General features: G+C 47.3%; 1 protein-coding gene across 2 annotated transcripts in view; it reads left to right on the top strand.

The window, feature by feature from the left end:
• Nucleotides 1–25309, top strand: part of SLC4A4 (solute carrier family 4 member 4) — a 146441-nt gene that overhangs the window by 24303 nt on the left and 96829 nt on the right. Inside the window, exons 1-2 of one of the 2 annotated variants that reach the window (XM_058024754.1) lie at nucleotides 6291–6447; nucleotides 24650–24723. In XM_058024754.1, the coding sequence (XP_057880737.1) occupies nucleotides 24651–24723 (73 nt within the window). In that variant the 5' untranslated portion in view covers nucleotides 6291–6447; nucleotide 24650. Of the gene's footprint in view, nucleotides 1–6290; nucleotides 6448–24649; nucleotides 24724–25309 lie in introns of those variants that run through there. The other variant, XM_058024753.1, reaches the window with a different exon arrangement.

The raw sequence follows: 25309 nt of genomic DNA, 5'->3' as shown, positions 1-25309 counted from the left end.
ATAAAAGATGAGAGACAGAACAAGAGATGTGAAAATCCAAAGCTGTGAATGATGCTGCTGTTTAATTATTTGAAAAGAAAACATTTCTGATGACCCAGGATAGACAATGGTATAATAAACTGAAGCCCTAGGCAAAGGAAAAAACAAACCCAAAACAACAAAAGTCAAACTTTGTGTGGCATCACAAATTGTGTCCTGAAAAATTATTAGGAGTTGAGAAATGAAATGACAAAAGGGAAAATACAATGTATTATAAGTACCAGCTGTTCCTGGGTAGCCTTTTTCTCCATATCAAAAGAGAGCCAGCAGAGGGAAGACATGAAAAGTTAACCAGTGGAAACACATTTTTCCCTGGGAATATAGTCTGTATTATCACAACAGGAAAATGGTTAAATGCAAAGAGCTGAGATGAAGTGAGAAAAAGAAGAAACATTGAGAGGAGTATCTGTTGTTTAAATTGGCACAGTGAGGGGAAAATAGTGTTCCAAGAACAGTAACCTAAATGACACTCTAAATCAATTGATGGTAGGTTGTCTGGAGCAGAGCAATATAGATGTCCATGGATTTACTGTGTACTTTCCTGTGGTGGTAGTTTGATAGCTCATTTCCCAAGTATCCATTGTAAGGCATTATCTGAGAAGACTGCTCAGGTGTATATATGGCTGGATGAGGTACAAACATCGGTGATTTATCTGTGGTGTTACTGATGGTGTTTTTCAGATTTCCTGCAGTTAAAGTTTGGCTTATGCAAAGCTCTGTGGAGGTGTCCCACATGGCATTTCTTAGCATCAGGAAAAGATGTAGTCTTGAATTCAGAGGATCACAGTGACCTGCTATTCAAGTTGCTTTTTCCTTCAGGATATTAGGTGCTCAAGAGCAGATGCTCTGTGTTGTAGAGGCAAGGTTTCAATTTTAGAGAAGCAGGCAAGAAGTAGTGTACATCAGGGAAAGCATTTCTAGTCCTGGTGCCTGTCACCATCTGCTTGTGGGATGTTATTTCCAACCAGAGGGTAAGAAGGCTGACTGGAGGACTCCAGGTTGTAATTTTTGTCTGTACTAGTCATGTTGTTGGACTTGACCTTCCACTGAGAGTGGGTGAGATTCCTCCTCATCCTTCCAGTCCGTGATAAAATATTAGAAGCCTTCCTGAGCTGGTGCTCAGGAGGTGAGGAGGATCTTGGTGAAGACACTGGTTAGTTGCACTGTAAGGATTCGGTGCTCAGAAGAATTGGTCTGGGTCACAGTACAGGTGCTCTGCAAAGGGCTGAAGGGCTTGTTGGCCCATCCCTCTGAGCTTTCCTGGTGGCTTTTTTTTGGCACAGGATGCCAATAGCTGAGGAATCAGGAAGAGAAAGAAACTCATGAAAATGACAGCTGGGGACAAACTGGGAGAAGAGGAAATCCTTCTGATGTAAATACTGCTCGTCCCACTGCAGCCCATCCATATCGCCCCTGTCAGGTCTGTAGCCCATTTTTATGTGGGTACAATGAGCCTTGTGCTCAAGGGGTGTGACTTCAGCCTTGGATTTCCCTCCTAGCCTGAGAAGTGAAAGGATCTGTGTCCCTTCTGACTTGCTTTTGCTCTGAAGCAGAGAGCAGGTGATGTGTTTGAGAGCCCAGAAGAGCTTCAGTCAGCTGGGCTGCTTCCTAAGCCCTCTCTTCCAGAGAGGGGGAGTATTTGTTGTCCCAGTGTCCCAACAGCTGGAAGTGGTGGAAGTGTGTGTTTCAGGCCCTACCCTTCAGTGGGTATTGTGGGTGTAGGAACAAACTTGCTTTATTTTAACAAAGCCCTGCGTTTTTGGCCCTGACCAAAGGCTGCTTTGGCCTCGTTCCCTGTTGCACAGAGCAGGACTCAACTCGAGGCAAATGAAATCTGCTTTCTCCCTGGGGCCAGGGCGTTGAGCTGCCCCTATGATCACTGCTGAGGGGACACTGGCAGCTCGCCCCTCGGGGGGGCTGCGCCTGGGGCTGCCTGCGGACCTGGGGGGCACGGGGAGCAGGGGTGCTTCCCAGCAGAGGGCCCTTGAGCAGCACTGCCGGCTCCCTCTCCTGGCCCCAGCAGCTCCGGGGCTCCTGGTAGAGAGGGATGCACAAAGTATGGCATTTCAGTGTGCTCTCAGAGGAGTTGCTCTTGCCTGAAAGATAAGGGGTGTTTTTTTAGAGAGTGCAGTCCTGGAAGTTGGTAGGAGACTGGCAAGGCTTGCTCACAGGGCTGCAAAGCCCAAACCTGTGTTGCTTCCCAGAGGAGTGGAACACAACTTGTGTTTTCTAAGCCCTTGAGGTGAACATACCATGCTTTCAGGAGCTAGCAGAAGTATTGCAAGGCACCAGAAGCAATAGCCCCAGCTGATGAAATCCCCAGGCTCTTGTGCCCTGAATGAAGGAAGTGCTGTGACCTGGGTGGGTCTCCAAGTGCTTCAGGATGGCTCATTGCTCTCAAGCAGACATGGTGCATTATTAATGAAAGGCACATCAAGCACTTCACAAAAACCCCCTTAACCCTCTGGTGTTCTGCTCGGTCTTACCGCAGTTTAATGTTTTTCAGCACCTCCTGTTTCTGCCTCTTCTAAATGAGTGAGCCAGGGCAGGGAAGTCAGTGGGAATTTGGCAGATTTTCTTCCAAGGGCCCTGCAGTGGTTTCCCAGGGAATGGGCAGGCAGGGCTGAGCAGGTGCTCTTAGAGAGCCAGCACCCCAGTGCATGTTGTTTTCACTGCTGAGGCAGCACTGTTAGAAAAGCTTCCAAAAGCAATGGGTTTGCTCACCTTACACCTTTACTAGTCAGCTATCAGGGAGTGCTTGCTGAGATGCCATGTTCTGTCTAGATTTCTTGGGAAGTGGATGGAAAGGACAGACAAGTCCTGCTTCTTGGTGACTCGAATGCAAATATGGGAGCTACAGAGTTGCTTTTTGTGGTTTCCTTGGAAATCAGTGCTAATTCAGCTGTAATACTAAGGAATGCAGTGCAGGAATTTGTTGAGTTCAGCAGCTAAAAGGCTGTAGTACCCATGTCTATGTAAAACAGACCAAAAAACCCCTGAAACCTCAAGGTCACAAGGAATAGCTGTGATGGAGGACTGAGTCCTGAAAACGTGTGTGAGGGATTTTGTTGTTGTACTAGGATTTGCTGCGTGCACAGGTGTGTTCAGGGTGAGCCGCTCTTGTCATGATGACTTGGCACTGACGTTTGTCAGCCAAGGAAAAATGCTGAGAGCCTCTGTGATAAGTGTGGCTGCGGTCTCTCTGCACCTAGATCCTTCCATTGCAATCTTTATACTCTGAAACTTCCTGACTTAGGTTGAATTACTTGTGACTTAATCCAATGCAAATATTTTATCACTGGGTAGTGTGCACAAACCCCTGGAAGTGGAGGAGCTGCCAGTTTCCATCTCATTCAGCATCACCTCTGACTGACAATGCTGTGGTCAGCATGAGTGGCTTCCGAGGAATATACCAGAAATGCTGCAAGATGTATTTATGGAATAACCTGCCCACAGGGAAAGTTTTACCCTAGCAGTTCCACCGAGCATGCGCACGTATATGTTCTCTAATCTTTACCATCAGAACTTTGCCTGTTCTCATTATCCATACACATGTCACACACGGTCAATGACAGTGATACCTTGTGTGACCTCCCTGGAAAACGAGTTCCTGAGTTAGCTGAGGGAGGAAAATGTGTGTGTGCTGGATGAGAAGGCAGATCAGAAATTGCTGTAGAGCAGCAGGCATTTGGGTGAAGGTGCTGTCCTGTCCCATGCCCTGTTGAGGCATTGCCTTGGCCAGGATGTCGGCAAAGGCTGTCAGCAGAGCTTTTCCTCACCAAAGCTTTGTGAGCGGGACTGAAGCCAGCGGGCTCAGAAGGCAGGTTCAAACAGTCAGCCAAAGTCTTCCCAAATCCAGCTGCTTCTCTGTGGCCTGTGCAGGGAGGGCAGAGCTAGCAGGCTGCTGTGCTGAGTGACGAGCTCCTCTCTGGTTATGAAATGGAGCAGAGAAAAATCCTGGAGACGACTGAGGAGGTTTGGCAAGGGGACGTGAGAGCCAAGGGCTGAGGGTAGTGCCAGAATGTACACACATACAGGCGCCGCACAAGCCCACTCTAGCCAGCGGGATTTACTGTGTCAGTCACCATGACAGACAGGGTTATTAGTGCACTTTATGGGTGTTTCTCTGCACAGAGAACGTACTCCTTTTTAAACTTGGTCAAGACAACTGCCTGGCTCTTAATTTACGGACTTCTGGAAATGGATCCCTTAGCGTTTTAGATGATTAAATGAAGCAGTGTGATATTTAAAGACTGACTTGGAATCAGGCATCCTGATAAAAAACCTTTTTTTTTAGCCAGAAAATTGAATGCACAGGTTTAAAATGACAGTATTTGAAGTTAGAGTGAATTGTCAGGAACTGGAATTGGTACAGTTAATTAGGTTTGTTTCTGAAACAGTGAGCTAAGAGGCAGCTGCTGAGAAGCATCCATGAGGTGCTTTCATTGAGGGATCATGATGCTTGGAGGGATCCCAAAACCCCCATGAGTTATCTAAGTGGCAAAAAACAACAGCAATTTTCTCTAGTAGCTAATGTGTCTTTTCTTCAGGAGCTCCCTAGTTTATTTAAAAAGGAAGTGAAGTGAAGGTACGGACTAACTGGCACATCATTAGGGATTTAGGGCATGGAGACAGCAGTCTTGCTTTGGAGCCTTTGGAAGAGGGAAGATGTACAGTTATTTGGGTTAGGACTTGAGCACGCAAAACTTCTCAACTGATGTGGTGCTCTGCTTCTGTTAACACAGGAACTGTCATTAACTGAAATGAAATACAGTTGTAAGTGATGGAAGGCACCACTGTGCCCATTGGAAACTCACTGGCTGTTGAAAAACTGGTCCTTAAAAAGCTGGCTTTATTAAAGCGAACAGAGGAGCCCAAGCCCTGACCCATTCATGTGCAGACTGTGGCTCTGAGATCTTCCAGGAAAACATGGAACAGAATGAGGGGACAGTGACTTAAAGCCAATCTTCTGTTCTCAGTGTCTGGGGACAGCACAGGGGTGGCAGCAGCAGAAAGGAGAGGAGGAATTTGGCAGAGAGATCCTTCTGCAGCGCTCTCCCTCTGCTCTGCAAGTGCTGTGGTTTCTGTTGCTGCTGCTTTTTTTGCCCAGCAAATGGATTGCGTGTTATTCCCCAGTACAGAGTTTGGATGGGTGACAAAGGTGGAGCTTGATAGCTGAGGAGCAGCTGAAGGGGCAGTTGCTGTGTAGTAATCATAAACCTTGCTGAAGAAGGGGAGTTTTCCCCCTATGGAGCTACAATAGCCTCCTTTGTTCCCCTGGGAGTCTGTGTACTTCCCATGATGGATTGCTGTTCTGCCATGTTCTTTGTGAGCCTTTTGCAGAGCTCCATGGTTTAAAAATATTTTATGGATCTCATCACCTTGGCCTGGACAGTCAAGCTGAGTGCAGGAGCTACAGCTGACTGAACAAGATGAGGGATATTGGCACTGCTTCTCTTGTCCAACAGCAGTCTGGAGGGAACCTATGAAAGGGTGATGAGTGTCCATGGAAGTGTCTGTGTAGGAGAGAGAGGAGGAACTAGGACTGGGCTGGCAAGCAAGGTGAACCTTGCGATGCTCCAAGTTAAGGAGAAGCAACACATAAGGTACTATTTCCGTGGAAAATTAAAATGAACTGACTAAATTATGGTTTCTATATTTTTCCTGGGTTGGTTGTTGTTCTTGTTGGGTTTTTAATGTTTTTGAGGTTTTTGTTTGGTTGGATTCTGTTTGCTTGGGTTTTTTCCAGCGCTACGTGCTTTTGGCCCGGAAGCGCCGTGGGTCGTGCGTTTCCAGCGGCAGGGAACCTGCCCTGGGCGTGCGACAGAAGCCGTGGGCAGCCCGCGGCAGTATCGCGGCTGTGCCCCCAGGGAGAGCATCCCCCTGCTCGGGGGCCTGGCATCTCCCGGCCTGAGGCACAGGGTGCCCACTGCCAGCCCCACTCGCAGCCGGCGGGGGTTCCCGCTGCCGCCCCTGCCCTCCGCTTCCAGCCGTGGAAGCACGCACCTGCCCCGGCGCGGCTCGGGGCGGGGAAGCGCAGCCCCGGCCCTCAGACTCCTCCTCCGGGCTCCCCGCCCCGGGCCCCGTGACGCCGAGCGGCGGCCGGGGATGGGATGGGACGGGACGGGCCGGGATGGGAGCGGATGAGGGGACGGCCGAGCCCGCCGGCGGCTTTAAATGCGGGCCCGGGCCGGTGCCGCCAGCACAGCCGCGCCGCTCGCTCGGACTGCCGCGGGCGCTCAGCGACACGGACACGGGCACAGACACGGAGGGGCAGGTGTAGGGCCCCCGCCATGCCCCATTGAGCCCGCCCGCAGCCCGTCCGCAGCGCCCGCCCGTCACCCCGGCTGCCCCGCAGCCGCCGCCCGCCGCCAAGCTGGAGGAACGCCGCAAACCCGAGCCCCGGAGGTGAGTGAGCGGGAGCGGGGGTGGAAACGCCGGGCTGCGTTTCTCCGTCCTCGGTGTCTTTTTCGGTGCCTAGCTCTGCTGGAGCCAACTTTTAAAACGCTTCATGGTGTTTGAAAACTTTCTTTACCGTTACAGTTCATCTTCAGTGAGTTGTTAGCAGCCACTGAATAGGCAGCCTCATCTTTCCCGGGTTTCCAGTTATCCACCTGGTGTATGGTTGTATGGAGTGTTTCATTATCCAAGACCTGTTTGTTTGCCCTTTCTGTGCTTCCTGTGAAGCGCTGCCATCCATAGCGAGAGCACACGAGGAAATGAGGATTTAACCATCTTGAGGCTTGTTCCTTTTTTCTGTACGGCGTTAGTTACTAACAGATTTTTCTTCTCTTCCGAGTGCATCCTTTTAGCCCTCGCGTTCAGGAGGAACACTCGGGTGTGCAGGGAGCTCTCACGACATGATGGAAAAAGGCGCCGTGCTCTCCCAGGAGAGCGGGGCTCGGGGTGCGTGGCGGCAGCTCCGTGGAGTCGTTCCGCAAAGCTGCTCCCGTTAGTAAAGTTGGGCGCGTAAGGAGCAAGGTCGGGCCTTGGGGCAGATCCGAGCAGTAGCAGCTCCCCTGGGGAACTGCTCCATGTGCTATATATAGGTACTTGCTCCTTTTGTGTCAGAGGTGCATCTGAACTTGACTCTGTGCGTGTGCTCCCAGCTGCTTAGGGACTTTGTTCTGGTTGTTCCCATAATGTACATACTTTCTGTTTAAAAAAACAAAAACAACATAAAAACCCACCCAACCAACGAAAAAAAAACCCACTCAAAAACCGAACGATAAAAGCTTCACTAGTTGGATTTCACAAAGTGTGCCAAGCTGTATATATTGTGTGTGGGACAGAATATGTTGCTAAGTGTTGGTGTGATAGACTGCAGGAATACACCTAGTTCTTATTCTGGTTGAGATCAGTAGGAAATTGTACAGAGGCCCCCTGACCAAAGCAACCTTCAGGCTCCGAAACCCCAGCAACTATTGAATGAGAGACTTCATTTTCTTCTCACAATCTCCAGTCCTGTGCCAAGTAATTAAACGGGACTGTTTGCATCTGTGCTTGCTCAGAGCATGGTACATAAGCTGATCTGTCCTAGTCCTTTCCTGAACTGCCATTCCAGGCTCAGAGTTTTTCTGCTGACACCGGGATTAGGTGATGAAAGAGTTAATTTTGCAAAGCCTGGTTTCAGCTGGTGATTTTAGCTCTCATCAACTTCACCTGCTGCTGAGGGTCAGTGGGATTGGAAGGGCAAATGCAAGTGCAATCTGCAGGGATGCTTCTTCAGCTTCTTAGGAAGGAAACACAGACTTTGAAGTTCCAAAAAAACTAGGAGGATTTGTTTGTAACTTACCCTTTGCTTTTGCTGAGCTCAGGGTTAGTTAATTTTGCATTTTTAAAAGCAGCTGCTGGACTTAAGGGACCTGCATTCCCGAGATTTCAAGGGACTGGCAACTGTAGACTGCTGACCTCAGATGAGTAGGGAGCCAAGGTATGGTGGTGGGGTGAGAAGGAATTATGGATTTTTTTTTCTCCTTTTCTTTTGTTTTCCAGCTGTGGGGAGGAGAGATGAAGCTTTCATTTATGTGCACAGGGCATTCCTGGCCAGGTAACACCCTGCACTCATCCGGTTTGCTCCCAGCAAGGTCTGGCAGGATTTTCTGCAGCTCAGAACTGTGCAGGTTTTTCCCTTTAACTTCCATGTTACAATTTTAGATCTTGAAACTTCTCTGCAGCCAGAAAACAGCCTCATGTACTGGTGCTGTCTTGTGGTATCACTTGCAGCAGGTTTTTAAGAGGAGCTTTTAAAATGTGTTGAGTGTAAGGTAAATGCTTCGGTTACCGATGTCTTAAGCTGATAAGAAAAGGTTGAATTTATGCACAAAGTGCAATTCAAAGAAAAACATCCCTGTGAGAAGGAAAAATCTGTAACTCCTTTTGTTTTCAGATCTACCTGCTTATCAGACAGGGTGAAGGAGCTGAGCGTGTCTCTGGCTGAAGGTTTTCTAATGCTGCCACCCTGGACAGCTGTAATTAATAAGCTGGAAGGGGTTTTGGGCAAGGTTGGGAAGGAAAATTGCTGCATGAGAGGCTAAAGAAAAAAACCTGTTCTTATTTTTCTGCCAGTAAGTGTGCGAACAGCTATTTGCAGTCGGAGGTGCTGCCTTGCCAGAAAGATGCAGTCATAAAGGGAAAGGTGTTGCTTTGAGAAAGGAAAATCTGGGGGAAATGTGCTGTTTTGGGAGGTGGGTGCCCAAAAATGGGCCTTGTGGGTTCAGCAAGTGTGTGTACATGCCATCCGTCAGTGCAGGTTTGCTAGTAAACCAGTTTCTCTTCTTTAATTTAATTTTGTGGATTTTATGCCATGACGCTGTTATACACGTCCGTATCAAAACAGCATGGCTTTTACTGGTGTGCCCCCCAGTTCCTCCCCTGGGCTGGGAGAAGCAGAGGGCTTGGAAGGAGGGTTTGGCGATGCTTTGCTGCCAGCGGTGGCGCCGCTGGGTCCCGCTGAGATGCCTTCATGGTCCCACTGCGAGAGCATCCTTGTCACGCTCCAGAGAGCCACCTCACACATATCTGCTGTGTGCATTAGGTTCAGAATTTGAACTCTTGCTTTGAGCAAATTAAAAGGGTACTGGTAACTCCTACTTGTTCCAAGTCAATTAGCTGCTTCCGGCTTCAAATCCACTTAGAAGGCTCACAAGAGCGGGGAGTGCTCTTTGAAAACCCAGTAATAGCAGTTTATGGTTAATATTGATAAAGGAGTGCATGTCTGTGTCATTGTGCTGCATCTGGTGGAAGGAAAGCTCCTCTTTTGTGCTCCCTCAAAACATAAGGGCTTGGATGGGGAGGCAGAGGTCTTTCTCTTAGCTCACACTGCCGGGCTTGAAATGGAGATACAGCTATAAAATGGTTGAGGTTGCAGTGGATTCCCACAACCACTCAAAGCAAGGTTTCTGCCTCCCTGCCCTTGAACTTTGAGTCGCTGTAGCATCACGTTTCTCCCGAGTTTGCTCAGGATTGTGCGCAGTTTGTGGCAGGAATGATTTTTATTGCTGTTGGACAGTGTCAAAGACAATGACTGCACCCATAATTGGGTGATAAAACAGTGCATAGCATAAGTAAAAAGCTGCAGAGCTCTTGCTTTTCAATGGCTTAATTACATTAACTGAAGAGATAAAATGTCATTGAATTACATACACAATTATGAGTCTTTCACATAAGGAACATATTTGAACTTGCCATAGGGACTGGCACGTGCAGTAAGGCTGCATGGAGATTTATGAGAAATTTGAAAATCAGAGAAAGCTCCATCTCAGTTCTTGGCGTTCAGTTTGATTTGGAACAGTGGATTTCTGTCCAAATTCAGTAGGCATGTAGAGCCATGCTGTTGGAGTATGGCTGAGCCTCCTGAGCACAGCAGAGGAGGTTGCAGACAGCCCTGAATTTTTATCTGAATTTCTCACCAGAAAAACCAGAAGAGTTGATTCCATGTCATCAATATTGGAATTCTTTGAATCTGCAGCGCAAATGAACTTTGAGCCTCTGCATTCCAGAAACGTGTGCTATTAGGAAAGTTCATTCTGCTGCCAAAGTAAAACAGAGACTGAGGGGTGGATTTAAAATAGCTTTATTATTTATATATATAAATACGTATGGAGAGAGAGAATATGGCTGATCTATATATTTTCTACTCCGAAGGAAATTCTTTTAGTGGAGGAAGAGAATTTTCCAAGTGTTTCAAATTCTAGCTGTATTATATAACTGCCTTTATAGGGGAACAGGATCATATTCCTGTTTTGCTAGCATATAATAAATACTTGCTAAATACTCTGTATTAATTCTGTCTTGAAAGAAGCCTTAATTTTCCTTTCATAAGTATTGATCCATACTTCTGGTATCCCAAAGTGAGTTAAGAACTTGGTGGTGGGAATTGTTCCATGACTTCTTTTAAGACTGAGGATTACTCAAATCACTTCATTCTATTATTAATGGTGACTATAAAAGCTATTTCATATTATTCAAAATATAGTTAGTAATATAATGTTATTAATAATAAAATTACATATAATCTATAAACAATACAGAGCTATGGTACCTCTGTTCTTGACCTCTACGAGGTGACTGCTGCTCATCTGTGAAGTTGCTGATATTTGATGTGATTGTTCCCCGGGGGAGATTGAATTTTACTTTCTTTTGAAAGTTATTACAATGAGCTGGTATTATGCAAGAAGTCCTGGTGGTTTGCATGTCCAACTAATTTTTCGCTTTTTTCACATAGGAGTTTTTCCTGTGGTGTGTTCTGTCTTTTTCTGCCACTTTTTCTGAGCGAAACATGCGAACACTTGGATTTTGATGACTGTGCAGATGTGTAATCTGATGGCAAAGACGACAACTGAAGTCTTGCGTGCCAACTACTCATCTTTACTAAAATTTTTCAGTTTTCTCTATTTTGTACAGTAGATGCAGAAACAGAACTTGTGTCTCTTTTTCAATGGTGTGTGCAACTTGAATATTATGGTGTTTTCCTCCTAAGTTTTTTTAATAAGTTTTTACTTCATTTTAATCACATCTTGAAGGTTTACTGAGCTCATTTAAACTCTTAACCTTGAACAGAAGGTTGCAAAAGTTAATTGCTTTTATTGTACCTGTAGTGGCTGTATAACACTTCAGACACATTGTCAGCCCTTCAATGTAAGCGTAAAGGTCTTTTCATCAAGGCTGCTAAATATGAGGTTAATAAGAATGAAGCTGGGAAATAGTTGCTCACTAGCTCAATGAAAAGTGGCATTTGAGCACATCAGACCTGTCTATTGCACTGGGATTGAAGTGTATTTCTTACACACAGGAATTGGAGGTGCACATTTTGCTGAGATCTCAGAGTTAGCAATTGTGGTCATCTTGAAGCAGATGTTACCTAAATTCTTGTTAAATTTGTCTAGTCTGAGCTCAGTTCCCTGGCTGACACTTGGTGCATTCAGCAGATACACAGCACGGCTCAAGACCAGCAGCCCTCCTCAACAGAGCTGCCTGTGTGTTCTTCTGGGCAGGAACAACCATCCCCAGGGGAAAATAGATGGGGCTTTGTTCTCTTGTGTCCCCAGCAAAGCTCCGTTCCAGAGCCTCGATGGCACAGCGAGCCAGCCTGTGGTGCCATGGGAGTGTTCCACATCCATTGTTTGACATCTCATGATCTCTTAGGTGAGCAGGGATGGGGTTTGAGCAGTACCGTCCCAGTAGATGTGTCAGCGGGGTTTCATGGGAGCAGTAGTGCTGGTGATGGAGTGTCAGTGCAGTAACACCTCTATCAGTGCAGCGAGAATGTTTGGAAATGTGGAGCTGTTGCCTTAGTCCCACAAAAATCTTCAGTGCAGGTGACTTCTGGCCTTGAGGCAATTCAACTCATTGGCCTTTGAGGCCATGCTGAAGTGCTGTGCTGGGGTGAGTCCTGCATGAGTAGTTCCACTGGCATGAACGGAAGAAATGTGTGCTGAGATAGGACAGTGTATGGGGAGAATTCATCAAGTGGGGCCAGAGGGGTGCAGGGACAAAGTCTGGATTGCAGCCATGAGCTACTTGCAGGGTGGGGTTGGAAATCAGTGAAAGACCAGTGCAAAGTCTTGAGTGCATCTTTGATAGGCACTTGGAGGGTTATGTTAGAGAGAAGCTGTAGAATAGAGTATTGATTTAGGGTAGTGTTGGAATGAAATTAGAGCTGTCATTTGTCCACCTGCCTAGCTTATCTTTTCAGTTCCAGTTCACCAGTCGGATGATATCAGTGAACTTTTGCAAAAGATGCCTTGAATGGATATTGAAATGCTCTCCATTTCAGAGTGCTTTTGTGTCTCTGTTGTGTTATTGGCATATCACTGGAATGTGCATAGAAAGGAGATTATTGCTGCCCAAGAGCAAGAACTGCTCCTACCAGAACGTGATAGATGCAATGATTCTCTGTAACTATGTGAGTGCTTCTTACTCGGGATAAAGGAGTATGTTTCTCCCTTTTAATCACTGGTGAATGATCAATTTTTATACCGAAGCTGGGCTTTAGAAGCAAAGGCAGGCTGTCTCCCATGATGTACAACTCCCATGTCATACAAGCTTGGAGAAGGCCTTCTGTGCCCATTGGGCTTTCCCGTGCCTGGGGAAGAGCTTTTGCACTGTGCCTGACGAGGCAGGTGTGAGGTTCCAGCCATGGGACTCTGCCGGGTTCTGGCTTGTACGAGGCACCTTGCTGACCTTTGGGTCTCTGGGCTCTGTGTTGCCACCTCGGCAGGGCTCTGAAGTTGAGCCTGAGAGCCTGCTAGCATGGAAGGAATGTGAGCAAGCCTGGGCTCGAGCCTGGGCTTAGGCTCGTGCTTTGTCGGCAAGGCAAGCCCAGGCGCCCTTGCTCGGCTGCTGTGGGCACAGAGCTCCAGACAGGATGCTCTCAGTGCTCAGTCTCATGGCTTGCTCCTGTTTGCAGTAGAACTTGAAGGAGTAGGCATGTAGCTGCCATCCTTGGGCTGTAATGTAACCTGGGATGGACACTCTGGACCTGTGAACAAAACAGTGCAATGGCAGGAATTGCTGCAGAAGGAAGACCTCTGTATTTCCCAAGTTTTGCTTGGATCACAGCTCTCTTCCCTTTGCCAGGAATACAGTGTATAAATTTTGTTGAAAGGGAATATGCTGCAAAACAGCCCTGTGAAAAAAGCCCAACTGTGTGTTCCAGTGTAAGAATCCTCTCCAGAGACTGAGTAAAGGGAGATGGTGTCTCCAGCTTTTAAAATAATTACTCGAATTAAAGATCAAGCTAAAGGAGCCGAGTTCACTGAACATTAGCTATGCAACTTAATTTGTTAAAAAGCATTGAAAAAACAATGTAAGCTCAATGTCTCTCCCAGCAAGTAACCTGGATGTTCCCTGAATCTTCACAAATGTGGGAGTGTAGAGATTGCTGTGAACTCTAAAAGTTTCTGTAATAACTTTTCTATGAATGGGGCAATGCTTCTTGAACGAACCTGTTTCTGCCTTTTTAATTCTAAGTAGTGAGTAGGACACCTTTGCATTACGTATTCCTGGTCTAGTAATGCCTTGGGTTGCCAACAGCTCTGTTTTCCTGGAAAGGCTTGACTTGTGATTCAGTCAAGGTACCTGTGGGTTTTTGTGGAGCAGTCTGTTCAGTTCTGGATGTGGCCCTTAACTTGTAATTCTCAGAAATATCTATGAAGTCTTGATCTGTAGTATCAGCCCAACTCTTCTGGCTCTGTTCCCAGACCAGTCATTCGGCTTAGCAATAAAAAAATGCAAGATAATGGATGCAGATAACTGGGATTTAATATTACTGTTGCCCATTTCCCGTTTACCTTTAAACAGCCATGTTGCAATTAGGTGCTGGGCATAAAGCCCTTCTTTGTTAACAGGTGTCTCCAGGAAATGCGTGACTGATGACCGTGTCTGGGTTCAGCCGTGGTCACCCTGACAGCTTAATAAAGGAGTGGAAAAGCTGCTTGTGCTTTTATGAATATCTATTACCAAAGCAAACTATTTCAGGCCTGTTACAGAAAGACACTTTTTCTGAAAGAATGACTTCCTGCAGTGCGTTAGGTGCATGTGGAAAAGAGGATGAAAGCAGATGGTGGGTGATCAACATGAGCTGTGAGGGACTCCAGCATGTCCTCATGCACAGCCACTGATGCTTTGAAGTGTACCTGCTACAGCGTGGGCCTGGCCAGATCCTTTGAGATGTACCTTCTCCAGCCTGGAGTTATCCTTTGGGATGTTCCCAGAGGTCACAGCCCATTGGCCCAAGCTCCCACTGGAGCTGCAGCCTCCCCAGGACAGCAGCAGAGTAGCCCTGAGCTGTGCCCCGTCAGCCCAGGCACGCTGTCGTCACTGCTGTTATCAGAGCATTCCCAGGCCCAGCAGAGCAGCCTGATAAGCACCACGGGAGCACCGAAAGCAAAAGCTGCCCCTGACAACCTCTAGGCACCCCATGCAGCCAGACAAGCATGCCCATGGCAAGGCAGGAGCCTCCTGATCAGTATCCATACAGCTATGACAGCTGTGAATTCCACCTAGCACATTCCAGTCAAATCTGCCGTTATTTTGAACCCTTTGTGCCCTGTACTGGACACCAAAAAGGAGTGTCCTGATTTAACCCCAGTGTACCGCTGCTTGCTTGCTCCCACAACAGGTACAATAACACTGGTCAACTGCCATTTGTGAATTGTGTGTTTCCAGCACAAATCCAAACCATAGCCCCCTACTAGATATTGAGAAGAAAATGAGCTGTACCCCAGGCAGAGCAGCACAGAACGTTACATTCACTGTGGTTCTTGAGGATGCCTTTGAGTTTATAGTTCCTAAAACAGAAGTAGCAACTCTTGCTTTATACAGAGTTCTGGAGGAAGAGGAGAGAGAATGTGGGACCTATAAAATATTTTTTATAGCACTTACTCATGTCAAAGCACTATTGCTTGAAACCCTAATGGGTAAAGGGCTGAATTGTACAGGCACATGGGAAATCTGAAGAGAACATTTGAGGAATGCCTGGGAAGTTCATGTTTATGGACTAATGATCTGGAGTCAGAAGGAGCCAGCTGCCATGCAGGGAGAGCAGCTCATTGCAGTGACAAACTTGTGTAAGTGGCAGTAGAGGAGGCTGAGCAGCCTTCCTTTGGTAAAGGAAGATGCAAGTGTTCTTAATTTTTGAGGTTTTATCTGTCCAGAGAAGGATTTTTTTCATAATCCATCCTTAGGACAGATGAAGTTTTCCAGACCCTGAAAGAAAGACTGATGCTGAAGTCTCATTTTCTCTTCCCTTGCAGAAGTCTGCTTGGTTTTTTGTCCAAGCTCAGTAGCCTTTATACTGATGGTTAGGTTACTTTGGAAACCACAGGACGTCCTGCAGCAGCGCTGCTTATCAGCATTGCTGTGCTCCTACCAGTTCTGTCCCACAAGTTTTTCTTCCAGACAACATTGATGGGTCACAAGGAAGGGGTTCAGAAGAAGTAGCTGTGAGTACTTTCTGGCAAGAGATGACTTTTCAGCTCTCGGGTTGTTGTTTTCTTCACAGTCTTGTTTTAGGCTGAAATGAATAAGTCTATTTTGAGCTGCCCTTAAATGGATGTCATGTAGAGGACAGTCTTGTTAAAACTTGGGAGTTGCCTGCTCAGCAGTTGGGTTCTGCGCTCTTGGCTGTGGTTAGAGGATACAGTAAACCCAGCTTTAGGGCACTGAGAACCAAATTAAGAACCTGACTGTCCCATGGAGCAAAATGCCGGTCCAGAAGCAAACACATTTTGCTGGTGAGGTGGGTTGAACATTGCTAAATGGATTGCCTTATGCAGAATCATGCATTGTCTGCTCATAGCAGCATGTTTTTATGCTGCATCATGTTCGTGCTGCTGGAGCCGGTGTCCTGCTGAAGGAGCCCGTGTCGCTGCGCTACTGACTAACGCCATGAGAACGCGATCATGTGCCCTGCCTGCTCTGGGCCAGGCTCTTATTAATCGCTAATTTGTCTGCAGGGCTGGGTGTAGGGATCACAGGCTGGCTGCTCCTCGCTGCCGTCACGCGCCCCAGCTCAGGTGCCGGGTGGGTCAGCACGACGCCCTGCTCTCACGGGCTGCGTGCACCCAGGGCCAAGGGCCACCCCAAGGTGATGCTGTGCTCCATGCTCCGGTGACCTGTTCCCTTAGAAGTGTACAAAATTCCCCTTTGCTGTCTCTGCAGGCAGTCTCAAGTGTGTGGCTGTGTGGATGAACTCTCTGTGGGCTAGTGGCCATGGCAGTGAGGTTCCCCTAGACTTTGTCATATCCCAGTGGATGCTGGTGCTCTGGAACAGCTGTTTCCTACCGACCTGCCCCTCTGGTACCATGTGAAATTTGGAGGAGGGGAAGTTTTCCTGCATGTAGGTAAAATATGAATGTCACTGGTTAGTGATAGCCCGGCGCCACACATATTGTTGATCCAACAGCAGATGCTCTCCCGGGAGCAGGAGCACCATCTCTGGCCATGTGGAAGGGAATTGTCACTTGAAGTTGTGTTTCTGCTTGTGATCCTTGTGGGTATCTTGTGAAGGACCTGTATCCTCCTGGCTGTGTGGCTTGTGCTGGTGTAATCAGTGTTTTCTTGAGCATTTGGCACTCTTGAGAGACAGAATGACTACCTGGATCTGTGCTGCTCTGGGCTGTGACTGACTCTCTTCTGACTGGACCTTAAATTGGTGGAAGTGGTGAAATTCTTTTTTTCAGTTGAGCCTCAAGTTATAAAATAACTTGGTTTTGCACTTCACTTCCCTCTCTCCTTTTCTGTCAGGAAACATTTCTTCATCTTCAGTAAGCTTCCATTGGCTTGTGTTTTTTGGGGTGGTTTTGTGGGGTTTTTTTGTGTTTTGGTTGGGTTTGGTTTTTTTTCCTTTGGGTTTAGGTTGGTTTTGTGTGTTTTTTTTTTTTTTTTTGGTTGGTTTTTTGTTTGTTGTTTTTTTTTTTTTTTTCTTCCCAGTGCAGCTAGTGAAGGCAAGAAGGGCATTTAGTTTGAAATCTGGCTGTTTGTGTTTCTGGCTCTCAGGTCTGCATTAGTTTTGAGTGACTATTATTGAATTAGGATTTGATGCATACACCAGGAGCAATGCCAGTGACCTTCCTCAGCAGAGATTTTGTCTCATCACCCCTGGGAATGGTCACTATGAAATCTTCTGGATGAGCAGTTGGCTCTCAAGTGAGGATGAGGTCCAAAGCCCACCGGTTTTTTCCTTGTCTAATATTTTTGGAGTCCTGTCTTCTGCCTGAATCTTGTGTGTGTGCTGACATTTGGTTTGGATGGCTTTGCCCTTCTGTTTAAATTTTACAGCTGTGTGCTCTGTCCACACTCCTTTGGAGGTGAACTCAAGTGGTATCACATCCCTTCTTACTTTGGAGCAACTGCTCCAAGGTGGAAGAATTGCAGTTTTAATAGAGACCATCATCTAGTAACCAGGTAAAGTTTGCATAATTTGGGATAAGTGCACTTTGAGGAGTTCCTGCTTGTGTAACACCATGCGAGTGGTTAAGCAGATTCCCAAAATGATCCATGTTAAAAATATCCTTGATGCTGAATTATGTTTTTGAAACCAGCATATTGTGAATCCACATATCGCTTCAGAATGCCAAGAACTGGATCAGAAACGCTGTGCCTGCACTCTGGGAAGTGCTGAGAGTGCATTAGCTCCCTTGGCTGCTTCAGATGTGTCCAAAATGTTTTATACAACCAGGCTTTCTGCCTCTGCCAGCCAGAGCTCAAGTCTGGATTGTGCTGGATCAGGTCTTGCCTGTCCTCCTTGCAGCAGGAAGCCAGCACATGCTCTGTACCCATGTTACCATCAGTGGTCCAGAGATTTGTGATGCTTTTAGAGGGGTTTCATCATCTTGGAAGTGGTTTGCGGGACAATATGCAACTCCAGAAGTTGTGCACTTGACAGTCTGAAGCCTGAGGGAAGGGAAAAGCTTCATACTGTAATTCCAGAGATTAAGCTATGGGCTGGTCTCACACCTTTTGTGTGGTGTGATTGCTATGGAGAACTTTTCCCCCCCAGAGCAGTCACAGGAGAGGACAAGTGCAGGAGCTAGGTGCTTGCTGGGAAGCCAGGATTGAGTGTGCTGGGTTGATTTCCCTGGAGAAAAGCAGCTCTGGGTGAGTGGTGCCAGTGTGTGCTGCCCCACCCCTCATTGTACACACTGCCTGTTCCTTTGCTCAGTGGGAAATGGACTTAAACCCAGCACCACCCAGCCCAGATAACTCTTTGCTTTTAGTCACAGGACCAGGCTGCCCACTCTAACATCCTCATTTATAGCTGGGAATTTGCCTCAGGATCAGGCTTCCCATGCCTTGCTTTTGGAGGTTCCAGGTGAGCAATATGCAGCAGATGCTGGAAGTTTCCTGCAGTTGCTGTTTCTTTGTCCAGGTTTCTCTATAGGTGTATCCAGACCTCCTATACTTTGAAAGCTGTGTGCTGAGCTGATGTAAAATACATACTTGAAACATTGCTCTGCTTCTTAGCCCATGGTACTTGCTCCTGTGTGTGACACGGGACACTTAGTCACAGATTCCTCAAAAAGAGCTCTTACAGGAGCCTGGAACAAGGAGCAGCTACTGTACAAACCAGCACTGGTTTCAGACAGATGCACAGTCAAGTAAGAAGTTGCCTCTCAGGCATAAAACTGCAACAAAAATATTGCAGGACATGACATTGTCACGGTAATAAATAGCCAAAAATAGTTCAGATGCCACAGGCTGGCTTGAAATAATATTTTTTAGTAAAAATCCACTACTGCTTTTAGGTTTAAAACCTGATGTCTCTCTGCCTCTAGAGAAATCTTTTTTTGGTGATTTCTATTTCCAGAAAACAAAGCTGCAAAAATGTATGGTTTATGTTATCCTCAAACAGATACATTCATAATATTTGCAGTCCATAATCACTTCTTCCTGTGGATTCATCTCATTTGATTCCATCTCCCAAAGCTCCTGCCAAAGAGCAAGCTCGAATTCCTTACAGGCTGTCTCTGTACCTTTTCCTGGCTGTAGCTCCATGAAACACAGCAGATGGATGTGTCAGGAGCCAGTTGCTTGATAGCAGAGGCTCACCCTGTCCTGGAGAGGGGCTTGCACTGAGATCCTGCAGTTCTCAAATGAAGCTGGAGTGCAAGGCAGCCTTGTTCTTGCAGAAGTCAGCTGAAGAGGCAGCTGACTTCACCAGTTTAAATAGTCATGTCATTTTATGGTAAGTCATGTAATCACATTGAAACAAAGGCTTCAACTGTTACACCTGCCCTGCATTCAGTGACAGTTCCTCTTGTATTCCTCTATGTTTTGATAGTGTTACTTTATTACTTGTGCAGAAGAAAGCTGTAATTTCATTCACTCCTAATTGCTTTTCCTAGGAGTTACTTAATTTTTGGAACATAGCCAGCTTCAGGAGTTCTTCTGAAATTGTCGGAGATCAAAATTGAAATACAAGTGATGGAACTTATTTTGCCATCATGAATTAAAATGGTTCTTATCTTGGTTTCAGGAAGGTGCTCTCACAGACTTCACCTGTGAGTTGAGATAAAACATTTAGAGTTCCTGACGTTCCAGTCTGTAAGAGTTTTTGAAAACAAGGTTTGGTCAAGAACTGAGACTCCTGTTTAAATCCTGTCACGGGACTTAATTTCAATCCCTGAGGACACCTCCATAAAGGGAAACATTTCACCTAATGAGATGACTTAATCGGGAATTTATTTGGTTTATGAATATTAGGGTGCAAGTTCTTTGTGTGCAAAGCAGAGGGTTCTGTCCTGCTTTGCTCCGGGTGAGTACAGCCTTTTGCTGAGAAAGCTTGTAAATAAATGCAGCTTTAGAGCTGACAGGGGAAAATGCATCCAGGATAAATTTGGCAACATGTTCCAAAAGTGCATCCACCAGGCTGTGCTGAGTGTAGGCAGAAGCTCTTTTTTTCTATGTGATAAAGCCCATATGCAGGTATGTGAGAAAACCAGAACACATCAGGGCCCTTAAAAGGAATCGGTCACATTAGGTCTGTTTATTCACACATTTGCGTATGGGCTGTGAGAGCATCAGCTGGGACCCGGTCTCCTTCCTGGTTTCCTGTTTACTTGGCCACTACAATTGCAGTGTCTGAATGCTTCACAGGTTGCAGAGAGAAGGAATAATGTTATCTCTGTCTCCCCCCAGCCAGCTGACAGAAGCAGCCTGTTTGGCTTGCTGACTCATTCCTGCACTTGGCATCTAACCCGAGTGGCTTGGTGACGGCACTGGGTGTCACTCGCAGGGAAGCCTTTGGTGGCTCTTCTCTCTGCTCAGGTCCAGGTCCTGTCCATGGGAGCCTTCAGGTCTGGCTGATCCATCTGTGGTTGAAGGTTGGATGATGCTTGTTGTCACAAGTTGTGTTGATTACACCTGAGGGGAGCAGTGTGGGGCCGTGAATGTTTCCTACCAGAGCAGATCTCTCCTTTTGTGTTTGGGGGAATGTGGTGTGGGGGAGCAGTATGTGATAGATCTGAGGGTAAAACCTTGTGGGATTTGGGGCCTGCTAAACAGCTCAGCCCACGATGCCCCATGCACCATCCGCTTGGGTTTGTCTTTTCTCCCGCAGCATCCCAATCCATGCCTTCCCACTCCGCTTTGGTTGTGGTAGTTTTCTGAGGAAAACAGTCAGTCTTGACAGGTCACTGGTGCTGTGCTCTGTGAAACAGACAGGGTGGTTGACTCTGCACGCTCAGGAAGATCTTTCTTCCCTTGACTTTCCTGGGAGAGTGGAGAGCTTCCCCACACCTGCCTGGCAGAGCTGTGGTACAGCGGGTGCTGTGCTGGGCAGGCCCCCTGTGGGCTGGCAGCTCCCACCGATCCGCCGGGAGCCCTGCTGCCCGTGCTGTTGCTCTGGGACCTGGAGCTCTCCCTCCTCCCTCAGCCCCTTGATCCCCTCCACGCCCCAGCTCGCTGGGCTGCTCTCTAATGTGACTTTCTCACGGCTCTGTGTTACGCTGCTCCAGTTACGGAACTGGCTCAATTTCTTTTTCCTTGTGCAGTTCAGAGTTTGCTGGGGTTTCTTCCTGATTGCAAAAGCCCTTGGAAATGGGCAGAATCGTAAAAGCTTATCAGTGAGCAGTAACTCTCCCCTCTGGCTCCACAGCTCCGTCAGGCATTGATTCACGCCGGCGAGTTGTGACTCCGCGCAACATCTTGTGTTGCCACATCAGTCTTTTTTATTTACGCCAAACACCACTTTCCCTCTCTCCTGCCCTCAGCCTTCCGAGTCTGGCAGCTGTGGAGCTGAGCAGCCGGGCGGTGGCAGCACTCCATCTCCCGGGGGAGCTGGCGGCCGGCCGCTGCCGGGAGTAGCGCGGAGAGCGCTAACTCCGAGGTTACGCGCTGCTTTGCGCTGCCTGGGAGATGCGGTGAGAGTGTTTGGTGCTGCAGCCAGAGACCCGCGCGAAGAATTCATGTTGTGATGAGCAGAACTGATGCTGGCAGATGAGCGCATCCATTAGCAAGTCCAGGATCTCTGCTAGTACTAAATTGGTCTTGCTCTTGCTGAGTAGCTGGGCAGAATATTTCCGTGAGCTGGATCTGCCGGCGCTTTTCAGGCAGAGCAGAGTTGCTGCTGGCCTGTGTGTGACTCTTGTTCAAATGCTATTGACACGTAACATCATTTCTAAAAATTTTTGGCACTGATCTAATCATCGGCCCAGAGAGGCCAGTTACTCAAGCAGTTCGTGTTTTTTCACTGGAGCATATTCTGTCAGACCCTGAAAATAGAAGCCCAATATTTTTAAATTTGTTTTTAGGTTTGTTTCCAAAATGTTGCAGCAGCAGTCACGAGGATGTGGATCTAGACAAGAAATGCCTGGAAACTCCTTTACCTTCCAACAAGGAGTTGGTAAACCAGGCTTAACCGAAGGCACATTTCTTTTCAGAGGCCCTAAAATTTTTTCCATGCTTTCTTCTCTCCAGTCCATGTGTGTCTTCCATGGGATAGTGGTCTTGCTGCAGTGCTTCACGAACAGGAGTCTGCCTGCCACTTCCCCCTGAAGATTCAAGAGAACCTTTATTTGTTGTTCCACATCACTATTTTTTTTTCTCTTTCTTCATTTGCAACTCCCATTTCACGGCATTTGAAAAATTCCAGGAGACTGAAATAATTTCCCCATGCAAATCAGTAAAGGATGTTTTCTTGCTAGATTTTGGCCCACAGAAATCCTGTGATAATCTGAGAAGGGCAGAAAAGACCAAGTCAAGGGAGGTGGTGCTTGGAGTCTAATCACTAAACTCCTGTGGATTAGAGCCGGGGCACTGTGCCAAGGCGACCCAAGCTCTATTCCTGACCCTTTAAACCCCCCAGCTCCTTTGGATACATGTTTCAGGGAAAGCATCAGCCTTGCTGAGCAGTTTTCTAGCCCTCTGGAGCTAAAAAAGCATGGCTGTTAAATGTGATAAACCCATTCCAGGCTGGCACAGTGATGTTCTGGGAAGGTGGGGGACATTCCCACTGCTGTAGTGATGCTTGAGAGGATGCTCTGCTGTCATGGGAAGGATGAGGAGACATTTGCCAGGGAGATGGCAACTGGTGAATTCTCAGCCCTGTATCCCTTGCAGTGGAAATGACTTCCTTCCTTTGCCTTTCTCTGCTCTACCACATTGCTCCTTCTCAGTTGCTCCATGGCTGGGCTGATGCTGCCTAGGCTGGAGGAGCTGGCCTTGGGACACACAGGGTTTAGGCAGAGCTGTGGGACACACAGGTGTGTTACACACCTGCACGTGTGTGGGTGCCCAGGGAATGGAGCTGAATGCCAGGATAAGTACAGACTTTACAGAGGAATAAACTAGTCCTGTAGTTTGTGTTCGGTCTGGAAATCCAGTCCCATCTATTCCAGATGTTTCCAGTTGAGTATCTAGCAAGGAGCTACTGTGCTGCTTTGTAGAAAAAAATAATTTAAAAAATGCGGGGTTGTTCCTGTACAGTCATTGCAAACAGGCAAGGGTATCCAGGGGATATGTTCCCTTTTGTTGCATTAGAAAAGATGTGTAAATAGCCTTAAATAATTTAATGAAGAGCTGGAGCTTTCGGGGGAGGCTGGTGTGTGCCTGAGTGCTGGCTTGGTATGCTGTGCTGGCAGGGAGCACGTCCCACCCCTTTGCACCCAGCAGCAGCTGCTTGGGGAATGGCACCTTTCCTAGCTCAGGGAAATTTCTGCTTCAAATCCTCTGGCTCCTGGAGTTCAGTCAGAAACAGCCTGTGTGAAGGAGGAGCTGGCTAAAGCGGTGAAGGAAAACTTGACAGAGGTGGGAGAGTGGCTACTGAGGTACTGCTTTCATGAAATGGGACTCTGGTTCTTCCTTTTGTGGCTGAGTCTTATTTTTTATTTTCTAGTTAGGTAGCCAGGCATTGCGCATGCAAGGTAGACACCCTAAGGCATTCTGGACTCTTGGATTCATCTGTTCAGCATTTATACCCTCCTGAATTTGAATATTCCATTAAGAAAATCTGCAGGTGTTTGCTGCTACAGCTCTCAGAGGATCTTGAATGGAAGCATATGGATGGGAAGAATTTTTGAAGGCCTTCTCTCACTCTGTACTGAGTTTGTCTCTATTCCCCTGAGGAAATATAAGGAAAAGGTGTTGTTTTATGGCTGATTTTTGCTATGAAAACAAGTGACCAGCTTGGTCTCAGCTGTATTAGGATGGAAAGCTCCCATGGCAACTGCCCAGTAGTGAGCAGCAAATGTGTACTTAGCCTCTAAGGAGATTATTTAACACAGTTCCAATTTTGTTTATTATTATTTTATTATTTTTGCATTTGCTTGTCAAGAGTGGATTTGCAGATGTACTCTTGGAACGCAGGCAGGGTTTGGTTTTGTGGGTGAGCTACAGCAGCAGGAGTTGTGGGCAGCTCTGCAGAAGCATGGTGATGGCAGAAGCGTGGAATTAGGAGTCTCTGCTGTCCACAGAGGCAGATCAGAGGTGGAGAGAAAAGGGGAGGGGAAGGAGGGCAACCACTAAAACCCTTCCCCAAATGGATGAATGAATGGGTGACACACATAAATGACTGCTGTGATGATCTGACTTACTGTAGCTCGGTCTTGGGATAATCCTCATATGTCAGATTTCTGTAAGGCCAGCATGTGACACAAGCTGGGCTCCCAGCAGACAAGTGTGCTGTGCTGCTGCTATTAGGGGCTGTGCTTGGAACGTGTGGCCCTGGGGGGTGTGCCTGCTCCCTTCCCTGTGCCGCTGGGGCAGCATCAGAGGCAAACTGCCATCCCACCAACTCTTGGCTCTTGCATAGACAGCCCCAAGCCTGCCTGTGCGGCTGTACCTTTTGGAGAAAAGAGGAGGGGGGGCAAAAGCCAGACACAAGAAACAGGAAAGCCCCCAAAGACTTGTAGCTGGGATTACCTTGTTCACACCTGTCACCACTGATGTCCTCTCAAGGTCAGAATCGGAGCTACGTGAGGCCAGCTTAAAGCGAACGCCATGTGAAAGGAGCTCTATGAAGGAACAGCAGGCACTGGAAGGAGGACTGGAGTGCCCACAGGAACATGAGCAACAGCTTGCAAGTTAACCTGCCCAGGACTTGGGCTGGTTCAAACAGCTCGCTCCAGGAGAAGTCTGAGCATTCCTTTTTTCTTTTCTATTACTATAGGATGGAGGACGAGGCAGTACTGGATAGAGGGGCTTCCTTCCTTAAACATGTATGTGATGAAGAAGAAGTGGAAGGTAAGAGACTTGGACTGCTGGGGAGGAAGGGTGCCTTTGCTTTGGTGTTTGTATGTAGGAGGGCAGAGACCTGGGTGCCTTCGGTTTGCCCAGTACTTCATCCTAAAATTGACTGAAACACGGGTAGGCTTGGTCGGGGTGGAGGTGACTTTTTAGAGAAATCCTCAGTTCCATTTGGGGAGCGAACGTTGCTGTGTGCTGCTGGCACACGCTTCCTCTTCCCCCAAAGTACTGGTTGCTGTGCCCTGCATAATGACTGGGAAGCACCAGAGCTGTTTGCTTTGCTTTCCTCTGTGAATAGAGCTATTTGGCAGTGCTTGCCTATCAGCACTGCAGTTGTGAGCTTGGAAATGTGGAGGCAGCTGGAGAAGCCAAGTGGGAAATCCAGCAGAATTTGTACCAAGTGTCAGGGTGCTCTTAAGGCAGGAAGTGAGCATTTGCCTGGGTTATTTTTTATGCTTGGGAGGCATAAAGAGAATGATTTTCCCTTGAAGGAGAACTTTTTAACAGAGAAAACAATTTCCTCACTTTATAGGGAAAGAGTAGACTCCCTTGGACGTGTTTTTGCTTTTTCTCTAACTAAAAA

This window comes from Melospiza georgiana, chromosome 5 (genome assembly GCF_028018845.1).
Source record: "Melospiza georgiana isolate bMelGeo1 chromosome 5, bMelGeo1.pri, whole genome shotgun sequence".
NCBI lineage: Eukaryota > Metazoa > Chordata > Aves > Passeriformes > Passerellidae > Melospiza > Melospiza georgiana.
Note: the sequence above shows the minus strand (reverse complement) of the source record. Positions and strands in the feature narration are given on the sequence as shown.